Source organism: Podarcis tiliguerta, assembly GCF_965153285.1.
Source record: "Podarcis tiliguerta genome assembly, chromosome: 1".
Taxonomy (NCBI): Eukaryota; Metazoa; Chordata; class Lepidosauria; order Squamata; family Lacertidae; genus Podarcis; species Podarcis tiliguerta.
Window position 1 is genome coordinate 23,686,409 of NC_139534.1, and position 20,307 is coordinate 23,706,715.

The 20,307-nt window shown below is 46.8% G+C and overlaps 1 protein-coding gene across 4 annotated transcripts in view; it reads right to left on the minus strand.

The window, feature by feature from the left end:
• The window catches only part of PDE11A (phosphodiesterase 11A), a 153,928-nt gene extending 138,215 nt beyond the window's left edge, over nucleotides 1–15,713 (minus strand). For all 4 annotated transcript variants that reach the window (XR_014503949.1, XM_083407533.1, XM_083407534.1 and 1 more), the window contains exon 1: nucleotides 13,875–15,713. Coding sequence is in view for 3 of the 4 variants with exons in the window: in XM_083407533.1 (XP_083263659.1) it covers nucleotides 13,875–14,699 (825 nt within the window). In the remaining variant the exon portion in view is untranslated. The remainder of the gene's footprint in view (nucleotides 1–13,874) is intronic.
• Nucleotides 15,714–20,307: the final 4,594 nt, after the last annotated feature.

The window sequence follows — 20,307 nt, forward strand, 5'->3', positions numbered from 1 at the left end:
GGAATGAGCCATTAACTTCTGGTTGGTTGGTTTTTAAAGGGCCAGGAGCAAGTCAGCAATTAACACACATGGTGTCAGTGAAGTTAACGCTTTATTCAAAGAAAAAGACAGCTTAAGAGGCCGGCCAAGAGAGCACAGCAACTCTTCCCAGTAGATCTTCCTCCCCAGTTGGGAGGGGCTGAAGGTCCCTGCCTTCCCACAGCTACCTAAGTCTCCTCCTCCCCCAGGTCCTTTCCAAGCAATCTGAGGCTCCGTTATCTTGCCTGTCTTTGCTCCTCCCTCTTCATACCTCTTCGGGTTCTGGGACTCTAGTGGTGAGGGGAGCTGGTCGCAGCAGGAGAGGAAGACAGCCTGGCTTCTTCTCCAGCTTGATTCATCGCTGCCTCTTGGTCTCCCTCCTCTCCAGCCTCCTCTTATGCCCCTGGTTCTAGACTGCTCTCTGCCACATAAACTCCGTACCAATCTCAACTGTTAAATTAAGTCATGAGATGGGGTAGGCATATTTGTTTAGGGCAGTAAATTAGAAGTCACATGACCTGAAAGAGAAACAAATGGACCCCGTTTACTTATACAGTGGAACCTCGGGTTACGAACTTAATTCCTTCCAGAGGTCCGTTCTTAACCTGAAACCGTCCTTAACCTGAGGTACCACTTTAGCTAATGGGGCCTCCTGCTGCTGGCGCGTGATTTCTGTTCTTATCCTGGGTCAAAGTTCTTAACCTGAGGTACTACTTCCGAGTAAGCGGAGTTTGTAACCCAAAGTGTTTGTAACCCAACGTACCACTGTAATGAGGGGGGGGGGGGGACAGAAAAGAAACCATCAGCTTCGAATGCATGCATACCTGGAGAATTCACACAAAAATATATAAATTACACAAAATAATAATGCAATTTGTATTGAGAAATGAATATTTGTATTACAGGCATCCCCCCGTTTACGTTCTGAGGTACCAAGCACATCGGTGAAATTGTGTATAATTGAAACCCATTGAAAAAACCTGCGAGACGTTATTATGACCTTTCTGGGTCACTTCCAGGTTGGTGCAATGCACATAGCCACAGTCGCGCACATATTGAACGAGCGTAAACAGGGGGTTGCCTATATATGATTAAATCTGCAGTCCAATATATACTTACATGGGAGTTACACCATGAGACATACTTCTGAGCAGACATATATCACCACCACCACATTTCTTTCTCTATAAATATATCTACTGCAATGAACCCTGTGTTTAAATAGTTTTTAAATCAATATTGTGTTGCTCATTTGTTTTTCACATTAGCCAACGTGTCTGTGACGTCTGGTCTCCAAAATACCTGCCACTCTGTGCTTGGAGAGCAACTGGACAGTGCTGGAATTGATCCAGCGCTGTCAGCTGTTATCTGCTTATTAAGAGCTGCTGGATAAAACACATCTTCACATCTTTCTCGTACGCTGCCCTTGCCTCCCAGGACCTGCTTTTAACAGCTCTTTCATACTGGAAGAAGCCCAGTACTTACTTAGCCTGCTAATAACGAATCATTACCCTGTACAATAAAATACATTTCCCGTCTGTCCATGACTTCCTTTAATGCTGTTGGTCTCATCATCAAGGAGCACCCAATTAAAAGGGTAAATTAGGAGCGGGAATTTGACAGCACGCTGTCAACTTCATTCCAGCCCTAGGCAAAAACTTTGCCCTGGTTCACAGGCAGCAGAATGAGACAGTAGACTCCAAAAACTATTAAGTAACGTGCACCACTATGGGCTGGAGGTGGAGGGGCTGCCATTTTAACATTACCCCCACTTATTTAAAAAAAAATTCCTTACGACAAAAAAATGAATTATGGCTGGGTTTGTTTAGCCTAGTTTGGGGTTTATTCCCAAGCAGAGTGCAGTTTCAAAGGCTCCAGAACAGTTGCACCATTTTGGCTGGAGTGTGGGAAGAACTGGTTCATCAAGTTTGGGTGGGAGGCACATGTCAGAGCAGCAGCATTAATAATAATTATTATTTATTTATTATTATTATTATTATTATTATTATTATTATTATTATTATTATTATTATTGTTATTATTACCATTATTATTATTATTATTTTAAGCCACTACCTATATGAGCAACAATGATGGTGGGCTCTTCCTTTCCTCTCCACAGCCCTCACACTTTCCTGTGTTTAAAATTACAAGTCAGAGTTGTATGAACTCCAAAACACCACTGATTTAGCTTTAAAGGTAGAAAGGGGTGCAGGAAGAGAAACAGAAGCTCCCAGAAACCACTCAACTCACAGGCAACATCTTTTTAAAAGTTTAATCCACTGTGGCTTGAAACACCCATTGACTTCACCCTTTGTCAAGATCCCATTCCAGATTGAGACAACTGTGAATCGGGCAGGTCACTTTGAAATGTAGTGCTGAGTCTAAGACCAAAAAAACAAAAAAACAAAAACCACAGCCCACCAACAATTTACAAATGAAGAGTGGGTAAAAGCCACCGCTGTCGCTCTGGTAAGCACTCCCACCCAATGGACAAAGCACCAAGACCCCCACCTCCTTCCAGAAATAACACAAAACTGAAGGCTAATTTGTCACCTTTAGGCAGTGGTGGCAAACTGGGGCAGCCATTTTGGTGCAGGTCCAAAACGAGCCCATTATTAAGAAAGGTCACTTGGCTCTCTGATATGCTAGATTTCTGCTTGCAGAGGGATTGTTATGTGAGGAATGGGATCTTGCACCTGTAGCTTGTTGACACCATCTTGGACTGCCACTATACTGATCTAACATGGTCACTCGAGGTCCAGGTGGCCTTGATGGCAAGGAGAGCCTATTACAAGTTCTGCCTGGTTCACTCGTTGCGGCCACTTTGAGACAAGGACAACTTAGCCCTGGTACTCCATGCTCTTGTAACTTCCAGATTTGCTCTTTGCAATGTACTCTTATGCGGGGCTGTCCTTGAGAAGACAACACAGAAGCAAAATGCAGAAGCCAGATTACAGGCTGGGGTTTGCTTATAAAACCTTGCTTTGTCGCGGTATTCTAAACTTTTGTTCAAAAACAGCTACATTGGCTGCCAATTTGTTTCCAGGTCCAATTCAAGGTGCTCACAATACCATTTAAATGACCTAGGTCCCAAATATCTGAAAGACTGCCTCCTTCTCTATAGAATCCTTCAGGTATTAAGATCGGGAGGGGGGGGGCTGTTGGTAGTTCTGCCACCCTCTGAAGTTCAGAGAGGGCATTCTTTCCCACAGATATGTGTCTTGCATCTTTGCTATTATGCTGAACACTCATCTCCGTGTGTTTTGGGGATTCACCATACTCCTGTGACTGTAAATGGTTTCAATTGTTCTTAATTTACGAATTTGAAATTGCTCTAACCCGTCCTGGAACCTACTAGTGAAAGACAGGTTACAAAATTAATAAAATAACAAAATTATAACAGCAGCAGCAGCAAATTAAAGGCAACGACCAGGTCCAACCGTGTGTGGCTTTCACCTGGCTTTAAGAGAGATGTTTATTCAAGTGACTGATGTTTAATGGCCAGTCTTATCACAGAGCACAGCTGCCAGAATGGTGATAGAAAGCAGCAGAGCCGTATCCATTGCCTGGGCTATGTGCAGCCAAACTAATTATATATAATACAGTTTCACTCTGAAACTAGATAAATTGCTGTCGCTTTTAGTAAGCATCAGCAACTAGCAGACCTCAGGGCCAAATCTAACCCACTTGAAGGTAGACTACTGTTAGCCAGCCCTGGGAAGGGGGGGGGGGTTGGGTACATAATGCTGGGAGCTGTTGAAATAGGACTTCATGCCAGACACGTTCAAAGGCAAATGTTGGAAGGTCCCATTAGTGGAAAATCAATTAAGTGGGTGCAATTTAGTTAATGGGTATTATATCCCAATATACTTCTGTATGGTATTGTTAACCACATAGCCATGATAGACATTGTGTGTGTGTGTGTGTGTGTTTGTGTGTGTGTTAATTCTGTAATGAAAATAAATACAGTGGTAACTCGGGTTACAGACGCTTCAGGTTACAGACTCTGCTAACCCAGAAATAGTTCCTTGGGTTAAGATCTTTGCTTCAGGATGAGAACAGAAATCATGCAGCAGCGGGAGGTCCCATTAGCTAAAGTGGTATCTCAGGTTAAGAACAGTTTCAGGTTAAGAACGGACCTCCAGAACGAATTCAGTTCTTAACCTGAGGTACCACTGTAAATATGTTTTAAAAAAATAAATAAATAAGGGCAATGCAATCTGGAAAGAAAAGGTAGGTGCACACACACACACTCACACATAAGCACTTCTTCCCCCTTTGCTTTTCCACTAGCAATTACACCCCACTAAAGGAACTTCTCCAGGAAGAAAAACTATGTGAGGAGGGAGTTTTGCTGCACATTTTGATACTAAATGTGTAGTTTGGCCCTTAGTAACTCTCAATATGCGCCAAATGCCTGGAAATAGTGAGCGACTATTCTAAGACATGTGCCCAAGTTCAGCTAATGGTGCTAGTCTAGGAACAGACATGTCCCAAATTGGTATAGGCAAACTGTGCTGTAAGTGCCGTCTTCCAGTCTAATCCAGCAGCTCAGACTGTGTGTCTGAAGCTCTGTAAAATAAAATGCAGTAATGTCATCAACTATCTGGGAGCCGGATTTCCCCTCTCTCTGCCAAATTATTGGTAGGTAGGGTTCTAACTTATTTTACAGGGCTATGTATGCCTACCGTTAGATCTGAGCCAAAATATGTTGCTTCCAGGAAGTTCCGAGCTCTGCTGTCTTTTTATAAATTAACACTTTGGTGATCTAGAATCAAGTGTTCTCTATAGCGGCACAAAATAATTGATTTTCTGCAGTTATCGGCACAGTTCAGGACCTTGCTTTGACTAAGCACTGAGTATTTTCTACACGCCTTTACATCAGTGGAATTTCAAGTCACTCATATGTCACCAGGGACACAATCCAATTCAAAGTGAATCAATAGTAAAGCCTTTCATTGATTTCAATGAGTCCAGGTTCCAAGGAAGGAAAGCAGATGGCTACCAGGGGTGGGAGGGCGAACAGCGACAAATACACCCAATATTCTGTGAAAAATTGAATCTTAAATACGAATACTTTGCTTTATTATGTCTCTGTTCCAAGACATAATTTGTTTTAAAAGTAAATGACTAGTCTTTACAAAAGAAGCACCCTCCTTCTTGAGAATCTGAATTTCTAGTTTCAATGTGACTATTCTCTCCTGCAATGTAAATAGGCCCAAATATCCCTTTCTCTCCCATTTGTTGTTCTAAAAGAACACTCACAAAAACATTTTCACTTCAAGGCTGATCAGTCACCTACGTTCACCATTAAAAACACTGTAAAAAAATTCCCACAACTGCTATTAATTTTTAAGTAGCATATTGTGAACATTAACAATTATCCGATAGGGAACATCTGTTGCTCACTTATATTTGCTCAGTATCACACAGCCCTTTTATCCTTTACACACAATTAATATAAGCAATGGTTTCTCTTGTTTAAATAATATGAAATTGTCACACGTCTGCTAGAGACAATAATATAATTGGAGGTTGACTGAAAACCTGCTTTTTAACTAATAGAAAGCCAACCTTTAATTATCACTTACAAATTTTTTTTATTATTTTACTTTACACACAGAGTGAAGTAGAATTCAAGACCTTGCCAACAACAAAAAACAAATGAACAATTTTGAGGCACAAATGAAGTTATTATTGATTTGTCTGAATCACGCCATTTCTGCTCCAGAAAACAAAAAAACTGGTGAAGATGGTTCGGAAACTTCAGCTGCTGCAGAATTCAGCTGTCAGGTTGCTCACCAGGGCAAGACGGTTTGAGCACCGATCCTGGCCCAAAAGCACTGGCTGCCAATTAGTTTCTGGGCCCAGTTCAAAGTGCTGTTTTTGACTTATAAAGCCTTAAAAGGCTCAGGAACACAATACCTCAAGGAGCGCCTCTCCCCAGATGGACCTAACCCGGACCATGAGAGGCCTGGAAGGTGGAAACACAGAAACAGGCCTTTTTTGCAGTTGCTCCATTTGTGGAATGCTCTCCCTGGGGAGGTTCGGCCGACACCTTCATTATACATCTTTCAAATCAATTGGGGCTTCTAAAAAAGAAGCCAAAATATTGTTGCTAGTTGGGTAAGCAAAGTATGGGTTTTGCATCAACTCCTCTTCCCTCCCCAGAAAACCAGGCAGGGGTTTAATCTCTTTTGGCAGTTTTGTGTATCAGTGCCTCCCCCTCCCACACACCCAAATGAGCTATTGGGGAGGTTCCCAGCCTTGCTTCTTAACATAAAGGGTAGCATTTGCGGCTTCTATTTCAACTTCTCCTTGGCCGAAAACTCATACCTCTCACAAAGGCATTATTCTCCTACCAGGAAGTAAAGCTTTCCTCCAGGAATTCTTTATTCACGTCTGCCTAGCTAAGCTGCAAAACTGGCTGGGTGCTTTGCCAGACTTTTACATTTGTCAACAATGTTTTCTATTGTATTTTAAACAGTGACCGTATACAAAAAATAACAAGAACACAGCAAGAGGGAAGAGCAAACTCCCTTTGTATCCTGCTTGTTTGCTTTTTGCAGGCTGTGTATTTGTGATAAAAAGGAGATTTGTGATACATGCCAGTGAAGGGAGCATTTGCTTGGGTCACACAGCCAAGGGTATTGCAGTATTCTTGTGACTGGTAGGTTGCTGTTGGCAGGTTTCGTTGTGTGTGTCACGAGTGGGGGTTGTATCCAACTAGGTTCTACTCAAGAGAAGTTCCATTGAATTAAATGTCCTCAAGCAAGTCATTCTCCTGCCCACCTAGAAGTTCGAAAGCACATCAAGTGCAAGTAGATAAATAGGTACCGCACCGGCGGAAAGGTAAACAGCGTTTCCATGCGCTGCTCTGGTCCGCCAGAAGCGGCTTAGTCATGCTGGCCACATGACCTGGAAGCTGTCTGCGAACAAACACTGGCTCCCTCGGCCTACACAGCGAGATGAGTGCGCAACCCCAGAGTCATCCGTGACTGGACCTAACTGTCAGGGGTACCTTTACCTTGAAGTAAGTCATGTCTAACAGTTTCAATTGGTCTACTCTCAATAGGCCTAGCACTGGCAATAGCCCATTAAAATTAGCATAATAAATAATAAATGGAATAAAATTTATAGAAACAATTTCACCAAAATAAAGAGAAACTCAGACCCAGGAAGAGTTAGAAACTAAGATATACAAGCTAGGTGCCAAATGGCTCCTTAAACAGGGTTAAAGTCACCAAAACGAAATGCCTAGCTGCTATTTTTGGGGCCAGATGCTTCAAGTCATGTTTTTCAATACCACTTTTTGGTTCCTTGAAAGTCATTCCGATTGTGAAGATAAAAGATAACTGTAGAATTCTACGGGATGTGTGTGAAAACGGTCAAGAGCCAAGGATCCCTAGGCACGCACCTCCAGGTGGTAGAGACGTCAGCTGCTATCATGGCACCTCGGCATCTTCACTTGGTTGCACATGACCGATAGCCAGGTACAAAATGTGCCTGGAAAATTGGACCCAGGATCTTGCAGAGTAAGTATTCAGAGTTATGCCATCAAAAACAAACACCTTGTTTGTTCGCCACTCTTCATCCACCTTGTGCTTCTTTAAAGGAGTTGTAAATGATAACCGAGAGGAGAAACAACGTAATTTATACAGTTAATAAAGTTTGCTCTGCTGTGGCAGCTTCTGTTCTCAACACTGGATCTTCACATGCTTTTTCTTGCCACCCAAGAGAAACCAGCTGGAGGAAGAGGAAAGGACAGAGGGTGGAGAGCTGAAGGCCCTTTCCCCATCCTTTGGACCCCGTGGGAAACTCAACAAACCTGTTGTATCTGGAACTAGGTGTAGAGAGTGCGGCTGAATGGGACACAGCTGTGGGCAGCCTGAGAAAGTACTATCCACCTTGGGCCTGCCATAAAAAAACAAGTCTAGAGTGAGAAACTAGGGTGAGATCTGCTCTTTCCAGGAACTCTTGTTGGGAGAATTTTGCAGGTGAGCAGAGAGTTTGTGGGATCCTAGGTGGAAAAACTGAGACTGATGGTGTTTGTTAGAAGGAAAATGAATTGGTACTGAGATAGATAGATAAAACTTTGTACAGTGGTGCCTCGCAAGACGAAATTAATTCATTCTGAGAGTCTCTTCGTCTAGCGGTTTTTTCGTCTTGCGAAGCAACCCGCTTAGCGGCTTAGCGCTATTAGCGGTTTAGCAGCTTAGAAAAAGGGGGTGGGGAGCGAAAAAAAATCTCAAGACTCACAAGACATTTTCGTCTTGCGAAGCAAGCCCATAGGGAAATTCGTCCTGCAAAGCGCATTGAAAAACGGAAAACCCTTTCGTCTAGCGGGTTTTCCGTCTTGCGAGGCATTCGTCTTGCAGGGCTCCACTGTATTAATGTAACTTATTAATATGAAACCGCATGTTTGTAATATTTTTATTTAAGTTGCCTGTTGTTGCTTCAGTTTTCTGTGCAACATTTAGAGATTTTTAAAAATATATTAAGCGGTATAGAAATTAAATAATCAATCATCCTTCTCCTTACTTATTATGCCTTGTGCGGCATTATGCTGGTGCACCAAGCGCTTCACAGAGCCTTGAGCTTAATGTTATCCATCAATGTGGCAGGCAGATGCCGTCAAGGATGTATGAAGAATGAAGAAAGGGAAATTGTAATGCTGGGCTGAAGATCAATAACTGGCCCTCAAGTGAAGTAGCATGTGCAACACTGTTTGAAGCGTGTGTTTACCGCACAGGGGGGTATTACTGTGTGTTCAAGACTAACTGCTTTTTTCACAAGGATTTCAGAGAAAAATAATGAAGAACAGGACTGGAAAAACTGGAATAGCTTGCCTAGGAAAGGGATTTATCTGAAATAACAGGATACAAAGGTATTTGAAAGAGCATTCAGGTTGTCAAAGCAAAGGGCGTCTGATCCCCTGCATTCTGTGGGATTCACTACACCTGTGTCATCAAAAGAGCATGTCTCAAAAAGAGAAACATCTAAATTAATGGGTAGGCAAACTAAGGCCCGGGGGCCGTATCTGGCCCAATCGCCTTCCAAATCTGGCCCGCGGATGATTCAGGAATCAGCGTGTTTTTACATGAATAGAATGTGTCCTTTTATTTAAAATGCATCTCTGGGTTATTTGTGGGGCCTGCCTGGAGTTTTTACATGAGCAGAATGTGTGCTTTTATTTAAAATGCACCTCTGTTTTTATTTGTGGGGCATAGGAATTCGTTCATTTCTCCCCCCAAAAATATAGTCCGCCCCCCCCCCCCAAGGTCTAAGGGACAGTGGACCAGCCCCCTGCTGAAAAAGTTTGCTGACCCCTGATAAATCTACTACAGTGGTACCTCGGGTTACAGACACTTCGGGTTACAGACGCTTCGGGTTACAAACTCTGCTACCAGAAAGTGGTTGCTCCAGGTTAAGAACTTTGCCCCAGGATAAGAACGGAAATCGCGTGCCAGCGGTGCAGCGGCAGCAGAAGGCCCCATTAGTGAAAGCACGCTTCAGGTTAAGAACGGACCTCTGGAACGAATTAAGTTCTTAACCCAAGGTACCACTGTATTGTGCTCGTCCCTGCATAAAAGGGCAGTGGGTGCGGTAAAGAGGGTTAAAGCAGCCCACAGGGCAAGAGGGGATATAATGCTATAGAAACAAAGGAATGGCTGCTACTGCCAGGAACCTGGTTGTTTCCACAAGTGGCAGGATTCAGCCCTGAACAACAAGAAGTTACCATTACAAAGAAGGCAACTTTGGGGCCTCAAGCTTGTTTGACTTTAGAAATTAAGCATTACTGTTTTTACGACTTGTCCAAGACTCCTCTTTGTATCCCAGGACTGGGGCTCACAAATGGGCACTCTATCAAGAGGGCTGGGACTGTGAAGTTTGTTTGGGCAAACTTCATCCCTGTGCTTCTGAGAGACATGGGCAGTGTTGGTGCCAAGTCAGCAGCCAATCTACTACTGGTCATTTCGGGGGTGGGGACTCCTCACTGATAGGAGGCGGCGGCACTGGAGGCAAATCAACAACATCTGGGGACTCAAGGTTGAGAAAGGCTGGTCTAGAGAGTGGAGAGCTGGATGGAGGGAAAGGATGCAGACACTCCTAGCCAGATACCTCCTGTTGTGGATTTGCCTCCAGTGCCTCCTCCTCCTCCTATCAGTGAGCAGATGGGACTACAACTCCCATCATTTGTAGCCATCATGGCCAGCACAGATTATGGGAGTTGTAGTTCAGGAACATCTGGGGACCCACGGTTAGAAAAGGCTGCTCTAGACTGTTGGCCCCCTCCTTGGGCTTAGAAACCTCTTAGGGGTCCCAATTTCACCTTCCCCCATCCCACTAGGAGCCTCCCCAGGGATGTGCAGCTCCAACTGTCCAGCCACCTCCCATTTCTCCACTGGATCAGACCATCGCCTCTGGGACATCTCCACGGGACTCGTGACAACAGTAAGGAGAGCTATTGGAAGCCAACAACCCAGAAAAATATCAACAGAAATCTGATGCACTTTGTATGAAGGTGAAGAAAACAAAACTTCAGAATGTTGGCTGGATGGAATTGGTGGCTGTTGAGAAAGCAAGAGAAGTGGGCATTGTGTCAAGGGTCTCTGTGATTGTGTATGTCTGGCCCCTTCCCCTATTGGGATATTAACCCCCCCCCAGCTTTTCAATACACCTGAACCCTCAGTCTGAAAATGTTTTTTCACCCCTGCCTTTAAGTCTGATGAATCCTTTGTGAGAGATGAGTCTTGCTTTAGTTCGGAAATAGAGGAGGGAAATCTTCTTCAATCATCTGGCCCAGACTCCGTACCAGTGACCCAGCTACACTAGAAGATGCGCCAATACCTAAGGGCTGTACTTGCAAAGAATGAATACGATACTGAACAGATTTAATGAATATTGCATCTCGCCCCAGTTCTTAGTCCTGAGTATTTCACAGGCCATCTGTTCTCTCTGTGTCCAAATGAAATGTCTTGCAGGGGAGGGTGTGTGCCCCCCCCCCCCAGATTTTTACAATGAACATGTCTAAAACTCAATAAACGAATGAGTTTACTTTTCTATCACTTCCCCCAAATCAATTCATTTTATCTAGCAGAGATAACTTACACCATATCAGTGATTTAACAGGTAACAAGGTACTAAATAAATTGCAACTATCCTGTGCTTTTTTGGTTAAAAAAGAAGAGGTGCAGGGACATGGATGCCAACCCAAAATAGCTGCCATGGGCAGAAAAAAGAGGTGACAATACTCTATGACATGGAGCACCTTCATTTAAAAAAGCACCTCTGCAACTATCCTTATAGATTTGTATCTAAAATGAGGCACATTGTATGAGGATTGAAGATTTTATCTTATGATTCACTTAAACGGTTTGCTAGAGAAAGTTAAAGAATTGCTTACAAGAAGTAAGCAAACTTAGAATTCATGCAGGTCGTTTTATGGATTAGTAACTTCTAAACAGCAAGCAGCAGAGCGCAGGACCAAACGGAAAGCTCTCAAATTGCAGTGGGGGAAGTACAGAATTCCCCAAGGGTCTCTACTGAGACTCGGTTTTTTATTTATCAATGATCTGGAGGCAGAGAGGACATAAAATTTCTGGGTCAAATTGTTCAGAATGGTGGTGAGAGCTCGAGTAGACTGTGGAGAGCTTAAAAGGATCTGTAAATAGTGGGTGAAGGCGGAGATTGGAAATACGCAATTGTGCAAAAAAATTATGTGCTAAAGGTTCCGAACTAGAGGAGTCTAATGAAAATCTATACTTTGGGGTAAGTCGTGGTGCAAAGATAGCTGAGTGAAAAACTCAAAATTCCACGCTGGGAATTATTAGGCAAGCTGTTAAGAATGAAACAGCTAGTGCTTGTTACACCTTTATGAATCTATGGTGGAAGATAATACAAACCTCTGGTTGCCTCCATCTCAGATAGGATAGAAAAGGCAGTCAAAATTATTGAGGAAGGGAGCTATTTCCTATAAGGAAAAGACAAAGCAAGCAGAGTTTTTTGTTTGTTTTTTTAGGCACGGAGAAAGAAGACAAAAGGGGAATATGGCTGATGTATAAAATCCTTTGCACAACATGTAATTCATTTATGGATCTCACTACCACAAAAACATGGCAATGGCTACTGGCCTAGAGGTTATTTACTGAACTGTTGTGAGATTTGTCCATTTTACCTAAGATTTGTCCAGAGCACACTACAAACTGCAACTCACATCCCAGTATGTTGAATGAGCCATTCTAAACAGTAACCACTTTCTATCACACTCTTAAAGTGTGTTTAAAATAAAGAATTATGGCCACACCAATTATGGCCACATACACAAGATCACACTTTTACTTCAATTAATTAATCTGAAATAACTACTATCACCAGGCTCCCAAGTGTCAATCACTAAAGAGCTATTTTTTTACGTTCCATACACATATGTGTATGGTTGCATATTAAGGCAACCAAGTGCAAAATATATACATACTGTATGAGTTGCACATGTCTATTTTGAAGGGAGATGTATAAGTTTTAATTGACATGCTCCCATGTATACACCCTGTATACTTTCAGGTATGAGCTTCAGTATAAAACTTAAGAAGTAACCCTAACATGGATCAAAAGTCCCATAAGGGAAGAGTCATAGAATACATGTAGCCGAGTGCTTTTTTTCCTCCAGTTTGGGTGAATTCATGCTAAGCTGAATTATTAATAACAAAACCAAACTATGGCGTGATCTACACCACTACAAAGTCGATTTGTGTGAAAGAATCACAACATACAAAATTGTGACCTAGACAAAGTAGGGGACAAATTTCAGGTACTCATCGATCAAAGAACCTGATGGTGCTTCCTAAGAATTTGGTTCAAATAAGATTCTGGAATTAAAAAGTATTTTGCCAGCTCAGGCAACGAATGGTGTGTTTTACCTGCTAGAACTGTGTCCTCTCCTTCCTCTGAGAACATCAGAGACGTATTTTAGGATGCAACCTATAACCACCACTTCTCTGGAAGTAAACCTCATGGAACTCAGCGAGAGTTACTTCTGAGAAGGTATGTCTAGGATTGAACTCTTAAGTCTCACAACTCTGCCAAATTAAGAAAGGCATGTGAGGACAGGGGACTTTCTCAAGGCCACCCAGTGACCTTTGCTTTTACAGATAACTGTATTACACAGAGAGAATATTTAATACTGAAGCACAAGAAACAGGTATTGAGTGGAGAAGGAACAATGTGCCATCCATGGCATTGACGGCCATGCTAACCACTAAAAACCTTTCAATTTAGCCCACCCAACCCCTCACCACCTAATAAATGTGTGGAGAGAAGCCAAGCCCACACTTGAAGTCCTTTGCCTAGACCACTCAGCACACCAAACACTGAACTTAAACAAGTACAGTAACTGCAATGTACAGCTGACTACTTGTGTAGTATTTTTTAAAGGAACTTACACATGACCCCCCCCCCACCAATATGAATCCTCTAAGCCAGGGGTGAGGAACCCCTACCTGCCCCCCATGATGCTGGGTTCCTCCTACCCCCAACAGACCACGGTCACAGATGACCATTGATGCTGCCCAACAATATTTGGGTTCCCCACCTCTGCCCTGGCTTTGGAGAGCACGGAAACTAGCATTTATCAAGTTGGTTCCGCCTATGCGTGTGCACAATATACCTGAGTGTCTCCCCAATCAACTTTAGAGCTTGATGCTGTGCACAAGTGGATTTGTTCCCATTTCACTCCTACGACAGCGAGAGATCGCCTTCGCAGGCTGCTGTAGCATAAGCCGCCTCGGGTGCAGAAAGGCGAGCAGGGGAACCAGGAGACCCCCCAAAGTGCGCGCCCCGGGCCTCTTCCCTACCTGGTAGGCGTCGGGGATGTTGACGGTCTCTCCGTGCTCGGCCACGTAGCCGATGATCCCTTTGCCCCAGGGCACCTGCACCTCGTTGGAGTTCTCGGTGCTGTAGCAAGGCAGCAGCGGGGTGCCGGCGTGCACGTCGAAGACCTTGGAGACGAGGCTCTTCTTGCCGCCGCCGGCGCCGCCTTCGACCAGAAAGAGCGAGCCCCGGTCGGCGTCCACCATGAGGCACACGAAGATGAGGATCTTGTAGCTGAGGGCGCCCAGGTCCAGGTCGTTGGAGATGTCCTTGACGAGCTCCAGGAAGAACTGCCGCTCGTTGTGCTCCTTGAGGTGGCGCTTGTAGTCCAGGGCGGTGGGCGGGTATTGCGGGAGGTTCACCCGGGACTCCAGCAGCGCGCTCAGGATGTGCGCCGTCGTGGGCGGCAGCGAGCTGGCTTTCCTCAGCAGGGCCCTTCTCCGCGCGCTGCTCAGCGGCTCCTGCGCCCGCGCGTGGACGTGCTCGTCGTAAGTCAGGTTCACGTGGATGGCCTTGGAGCGCGCGAAACTGCGCCGGAGCTCCTTCTGCGACGCTCGGCGCTGCAGGCCGCCGGCCGCCGTCTCCGGAGGGGCCACGGGGCCGCCGCCGCCGCCCTTCGCCAAAGAGGAGCAGGGGCCGCCCAGCGCCGTCGGGGTGCCGTTGCTGCTGTGGCCCGGCCGCTCCTCCGCCTCGGGAGCCGCTTGGGCGAGGAGGGAGCTCCTCCTCTTCAGCCACTTCTCCACCAGCTCCGGGTGCCTGTCCAGGAAACTTTCCACCGCCGCGAAGTCCAAGCCGGCGGGGGCCGACATGGCGGCCTCGTCACTTCGAAGGCGCACCGTCGCCGCCGCCGCGCGCCAAACTTTGCCGTCCTCGTTACTTCATGCTAAAGCGCGGAAGAAAAGCGGCAGCGAGCCGCCGCACTTGCTGCTTGCTAGCGACTGGCGCGCCCGGAGAAGAAACCCAGGGCGGGTTACAAGCCGTTCGGCACGTGGGGGAGCAGGAGCTGCCCGGGCTTTCCCGCCCTCTCTTGCAGCGAGCGAGCAAACGGATCCATCCGCTTCCGAGCCCGGGCCAAGTCCCGGCTTTCTGTGCCCTTCCTTCCCCCGGGCTCCTCGCCTTTTTCCTTCACCCCCTCCGTCGTTCCCCGGCGCCCCGTCGTCGTCCTTGCCCTCTTCTCCCGTCCAGGTGGCTTCCGCGTCCTTTCGCTCCCGGTTACTTGCAACGGGCTGCTGCTGCTTCTCTGGAGATGCGCGTCAAAGCTCTCTGCTAACTGCTGCTCCTGCTGGCGGCGGCTCCTGCGTAACCCAGCCGGCCGACCACTAAGAAGGCGGGGCGGGGAGGGAGGACGCGTGAGCGGAGGAGGAGGAGGAGGCGGCGGCGGCCGGGAGAGGCAGCCCGTAACCGGAGCATCCTCTCTTTCCAGAGGCGATCGCGTCGACGCTCGAGCCTCTTCGGAGCGGGAGCAGAGGATGAATGAAGGGGTTTATGGGGGGGGGGCAGTGGCCGAAGCAAGCAAATGATGCGCAAAGCTGCAAGGTGCAAATCCCCCCCCCCAACGCATGAGCATCAGTAGCGCGAGGGATAGTTGTGCCACGGTGTTATTGGGTTAATGGCTCCAGAAAGGAAATCTCAACGCATTCGAGGTCTGCCCTTAAGAAATGCAAACTCTGGGAGAGGTGCCGCCGGTCAGCTATCGATTGTCATGGGACTATGCGGGAGATTGGGGGGAGACGTTTCTCGCGTGCGCTTGTGTATTAGTGACCACGTGTCCTATTGTTCGAGAATGTGACTTCTGTGCATATGTTTCTCATAAAAAATAATAAAAACAAACTACGGCTCCTTTTCCTTAAAATATGTATTTGGAGTAAAGCGTCGATACAGATTTCGAAAGAGCATGCTTCGGTTTCTGAAACATAACAGCCTTGAGCGTACACTCACCTTCTAAAGACAAGACTGGAGAAGTGGAGCCTTCTTATTTTTAATAGCAATGCACTTTTAAGTAAGGCAGTAATTCTAACCATAGTTTCAAGTATACATATATAAAAGCCGATGAAACAGCGGGCGTGGAGGTGGGGTCTATAAAATTCGCGGCTTGGGATTGGCAGGAGGTGTTTTTATCTTGCAATAGTACTGTACTGCTGTGTTCCCTTGCAACCCGCACATACGTCATTATGGGAATCGCTAACGAAGGATATAGTGTTCCATAAGGAGGGAATCCCCTCGCGCCGCCCGATCCTGTTTACGCGGAAGGAAGTCCCACTGAGTTCAATGGCCTTTACTTCCAAGTAAACGAGCGTGGGCTTGCAGCCTTGATTTGCAGCTGCGGCCATTGTCCTTTTAACTCATTAAAATCAATCTGTCACGCTAGCTTTAATGGACTTGCTGGAGCTCAGGAATGCAATCGCATCCTTTCCTCTTACAGGAGGGGATTTGAATCGCAAGATGGGGAGCCGGAGGCTTGCAACCACAAATACGCGGGGATTATAATACACAGAGACGAGAAGGTGCGCTTGTGCGCCAGCTGGTTTTTTGTTTTTTAATTATTTATTTACGCTGGGAGCCTCCCCCTGAAGCGGTTGCGCGCACGTGGTCACCTTTCCACAGCAATGTGCAGGTCTCAAAGTCCGATTAAGATGAAGGAACAGGGAGCACACATGCGGCTTCCGCGCCTCCGCCTCCCTCCCCCTCCCGCGGCGAGACGAAACCCCGACCGCCTCTCCGCTGAGACAGACTGACGTGGAGCTATTTTTACGCGCACGTGGAGCAGCGCATTCAATGCCGAACCGATGCCTACGCAAAAATGCTGGGGAACCTCAAGTCATGGATCCCAGCACGTGAAAAACGTACGCTGTGCAGGGAACTGAATGAAAGCGATGTCGGTGGGGTGGTGGGGGGGAAATATGAATGAGATGCCAAACCTTCTCAATGGAAGCTAGCACACACACCGCCATCCTATAGCACCTGAGAGACACCCTGGATTTTAGGAAACCTGAAAGGCACCATAAATTTTAGGGTGCTGTTATGGTTCGTTTATAGGAACCCTGAGAGTCACCCTAGATTTTAGGGTGGTGTTGAGGCTCGTATAAATGCCAGAATCTGCTTTCAGTGCCAGGGCCAAGTACGGGTGTTCGTGCTTAGAATGTGCAGCGCCTTCAAGCATGTGCAAAGTTCTTTTCTTTGAAATCAAACATGTTAGCATTGAATGTTAATTTCAACGATAGTGTTGAATGTTAAGTGCAATGTTAGCACTGAAATTAATGGACGGCCCATTAACCTCAGCGGGTCTACTTTGAGTAATGCTTAGCAGTGGTATTCAGCTGAGAGCAACCAGGTCAGAATAAATAATATCGCGACGGGTTGAGCCTCGATAGCCCCTTGCCAGCTTTCATAAATTAAGCAAAGGTGGGGAGCCCAAGACATCCGCGAGAGAGACGGGGCGATCGAAGACAGACACGTGGAATTTGATTACGTGGGAGGTGGTTTAAACCTCCAGCTCTCCAGGCTCCGCTGATACATAAATCGATTTGCTCTCCTTGCTGCAGTCGTTTGAGATTGTAGGTAGGAGGAGCCACTTGGCGTCTGACGATCAGATAGGACAAACTTTCGACAGAAACTGTAATTGAAACAGACGGCGGAACGGGCTCTTCAAAGGCTCTGACCTAAATATCCGTCCTAGATTATAACGTCGTTGAATTTAAGGTGGGGGGTGTTTTAAATGCAAGCAAAAGCAAAAGCCAGCTTCTCAGCACTGCTGTGTTTGCTGGTTGGCTGCAGATCTAGCTTTGATTTGCTAAAAATAACCTATCTCTCTCGGTGCAAGGTGATGGGCTTTACTATACGGACGTAATACACCAACCGATGGCTTCTCATTGAGAAACAGCGCATCGCGAAGAGCAGAAAAACTTGTCAATTGTGATCGCGGGAGGGCGGCAGGCGGAGAAGCCCTTTCCGAGCATGCGCAGAGGCGAGAGGAAGGGATTTTTTTTGCATGCACGATTTGCCAATTTCTTGCTCCGGAGTGTGACTCTGAGCTCTTGCTTTGGGTGGATGGAGGACGACATTCCCTCCACCATCGATGGCATGGGCGTAGGTGATCCCGCGCGCCCCCCCCCCCGCTCCAGATCAAGTAAGACAAAATAAATAAATAACTGACCAATCACGTCGGTTCTGCCCCCACCCAAAGTCCTGCCCTTCCTAACAAAAAATCCTGGCTACGCCCATGCTTGACGGGCTCACGAAGATGCTCCACGACGGCACCCGGTTTTGCTACCGCGTAGCCGGGGGAGGGAAGAGCGCTCCACCGCGAAGGGTGGGGAGGGCAGGTTTGCAAACGCAGCTCCCGCTGCAGGACGCGGAGGCAAACGATCTTGCCCTCCTCTGCTGGAGCAAGCACCTCGCATGCAGACACACACCCTGCAGGACTTGGGAACCCTCCTTAAAAGAGGTTTTTTTTCCCCCTGTGTTGTTTTGTTATAAAATGCAAACTCTGGTCATAATGGTCGGAGGCCTCCCACCACACACCCCAGGATATATAAAAAGGTAAAGGGACCCCTGACCATTAGGTCCAGTCGTGGCCGACTCTGGGATTGTGGTGCTCATCTTGCTTTATTGGCCGAGGGAGCCGGCCAACAGCTTCCGGGTCATGTGGCCAGCATGACTAAGCCGCTTCTGGCGAACCAGAGCAGCGCACGGAAACACCATTTACCTTCCCGCCGGAGCGGTACCTATTTATCTACTTGCACTTTGATGTGCTTCCAAACTGCTAGGTTGGCAGGAGCAGGGACCGAGCAACGGGAGCTCACCCCGTCATGGGGTTTCGAACCACCGACCTTATGATTGGCAAGTCCTAGGCTCAGTGGTTTAGACCACAGCACCACCCGCATCCCTCCAAGATATATATATATAGTTGTAAAATATGGTGATGTCTATGCACGGCCTTGCAGAGCCAGGCAGAGGCCCGGGCCAGGTAGATAGTATATAAATAATTTTGTGAATATGCTGACCGAGACCCCCTTTGGAATCAGGCCCGGGCCAAGTGGCCCATATGCCCCCCCCCCCCTGTCTGGGCCTGTGTCTATGACTTCACCCGCTTCCAAAAGTGGCAAGTCCTGCATTTTGGAGAACTGGACTCCTGCCTGTAAAAGCCTTGTTGTTGTTTAATCGTTTAGTCATTTCTGACTCTTTGTGACCCCATGGACCAGAGCACGCCAGGCACTCCTGTCTTCCTCTGCCTCCCACAGTTTGGTCAAACTCATGCTGGTAGCTTCGAGAACACTGTCCAACCATCTCGTCCTCTGTCGTCCCCTTCTCCTTGTGCCCTCCATCTTTCCCAACAGCAGGGTCTTTTCCAGGGAATCTTCTCTTCTCCAGAGGTGGCCAAAGTATTGCAGCCTCAGCTTCAGGACCTGTCCTTCCAGTGAGCACTCAGGGCTGATTTGCTTCCGAATGGATAGGTTTGATCTCCTTGCAGTCCATGGGACTCTCAAGAGTCTCCTCCGGCACCATGTAAAAGCCTAGGTATTCATTATGACACTACTTCTACTACTGGCCACCAGGGGTCACCGCTGCTAGACAAAGTAGACAAGAGGGGGGGTTAATTGGTTTGACTCCACATCAGCTTCAAAGCAGACCCTCGCAGAGGATGCTCTCTAGAGGGGGCGGCAGCCAGAGAAAACTCACGGGATAAGAAGGGGACTCCCCTGTGCTTATTCCACGTCTGTGATCGCGAGCTAAGTGGAGTAGCTAACTCTCCCCACCCCAAATTCGAAATTGTTACAACGTTTTTTGTTAATATTTAAGCGGATTTCTACATAGCCACACTTCGCTTCCTGCCCCCCCCCCCACGTGTATAGACTTGCGTCATTGCCATGCAGGCTATCAAAGCAAATGAGCAGAGCTGTCAAGCAAGGAGACAGCGCGGTGTCTCGCGGTTCCGAGGCTTCAAGCTTTCTGGAAGATCCTCGCCCTGAAGCCTAGAAATGTGGGAGAAGCTTGCCAGTCAGGCAGGAGGAAATACACGCGAGCTCATAGGCCCCCCTTGACCTGGGTTTGGGGGTGTCCTTATGGCCCCTGGTTTGAGTGTCAGCTACTCAGTTGGGGGCGGACGGCAGGAAAAGTGGAGTTTGTGACACAAAACTAACACAAAACATTGGCACTGGTTTGTAGTCAGTCAGACAAAGTTGGATTTTGGACATTAACTTTGTTTCGTCAATTATAGTTGTACCTTGGAAGTCGAACGGAATCTGTTCCAGAAGTCCATATGACTTCCAAAACGTTCAGAAACCAAAGCGCGGCTTCCGATTGGCTGCAGGAAGCTCCTCCAGCCAATTGGAAGCTGCGGAAGCCCCGATGGACATTCAGGTTCCAAAGAACATTTACAAACCAGAACACTCACTTCCGGGTTTGCAGCGTTCAGGA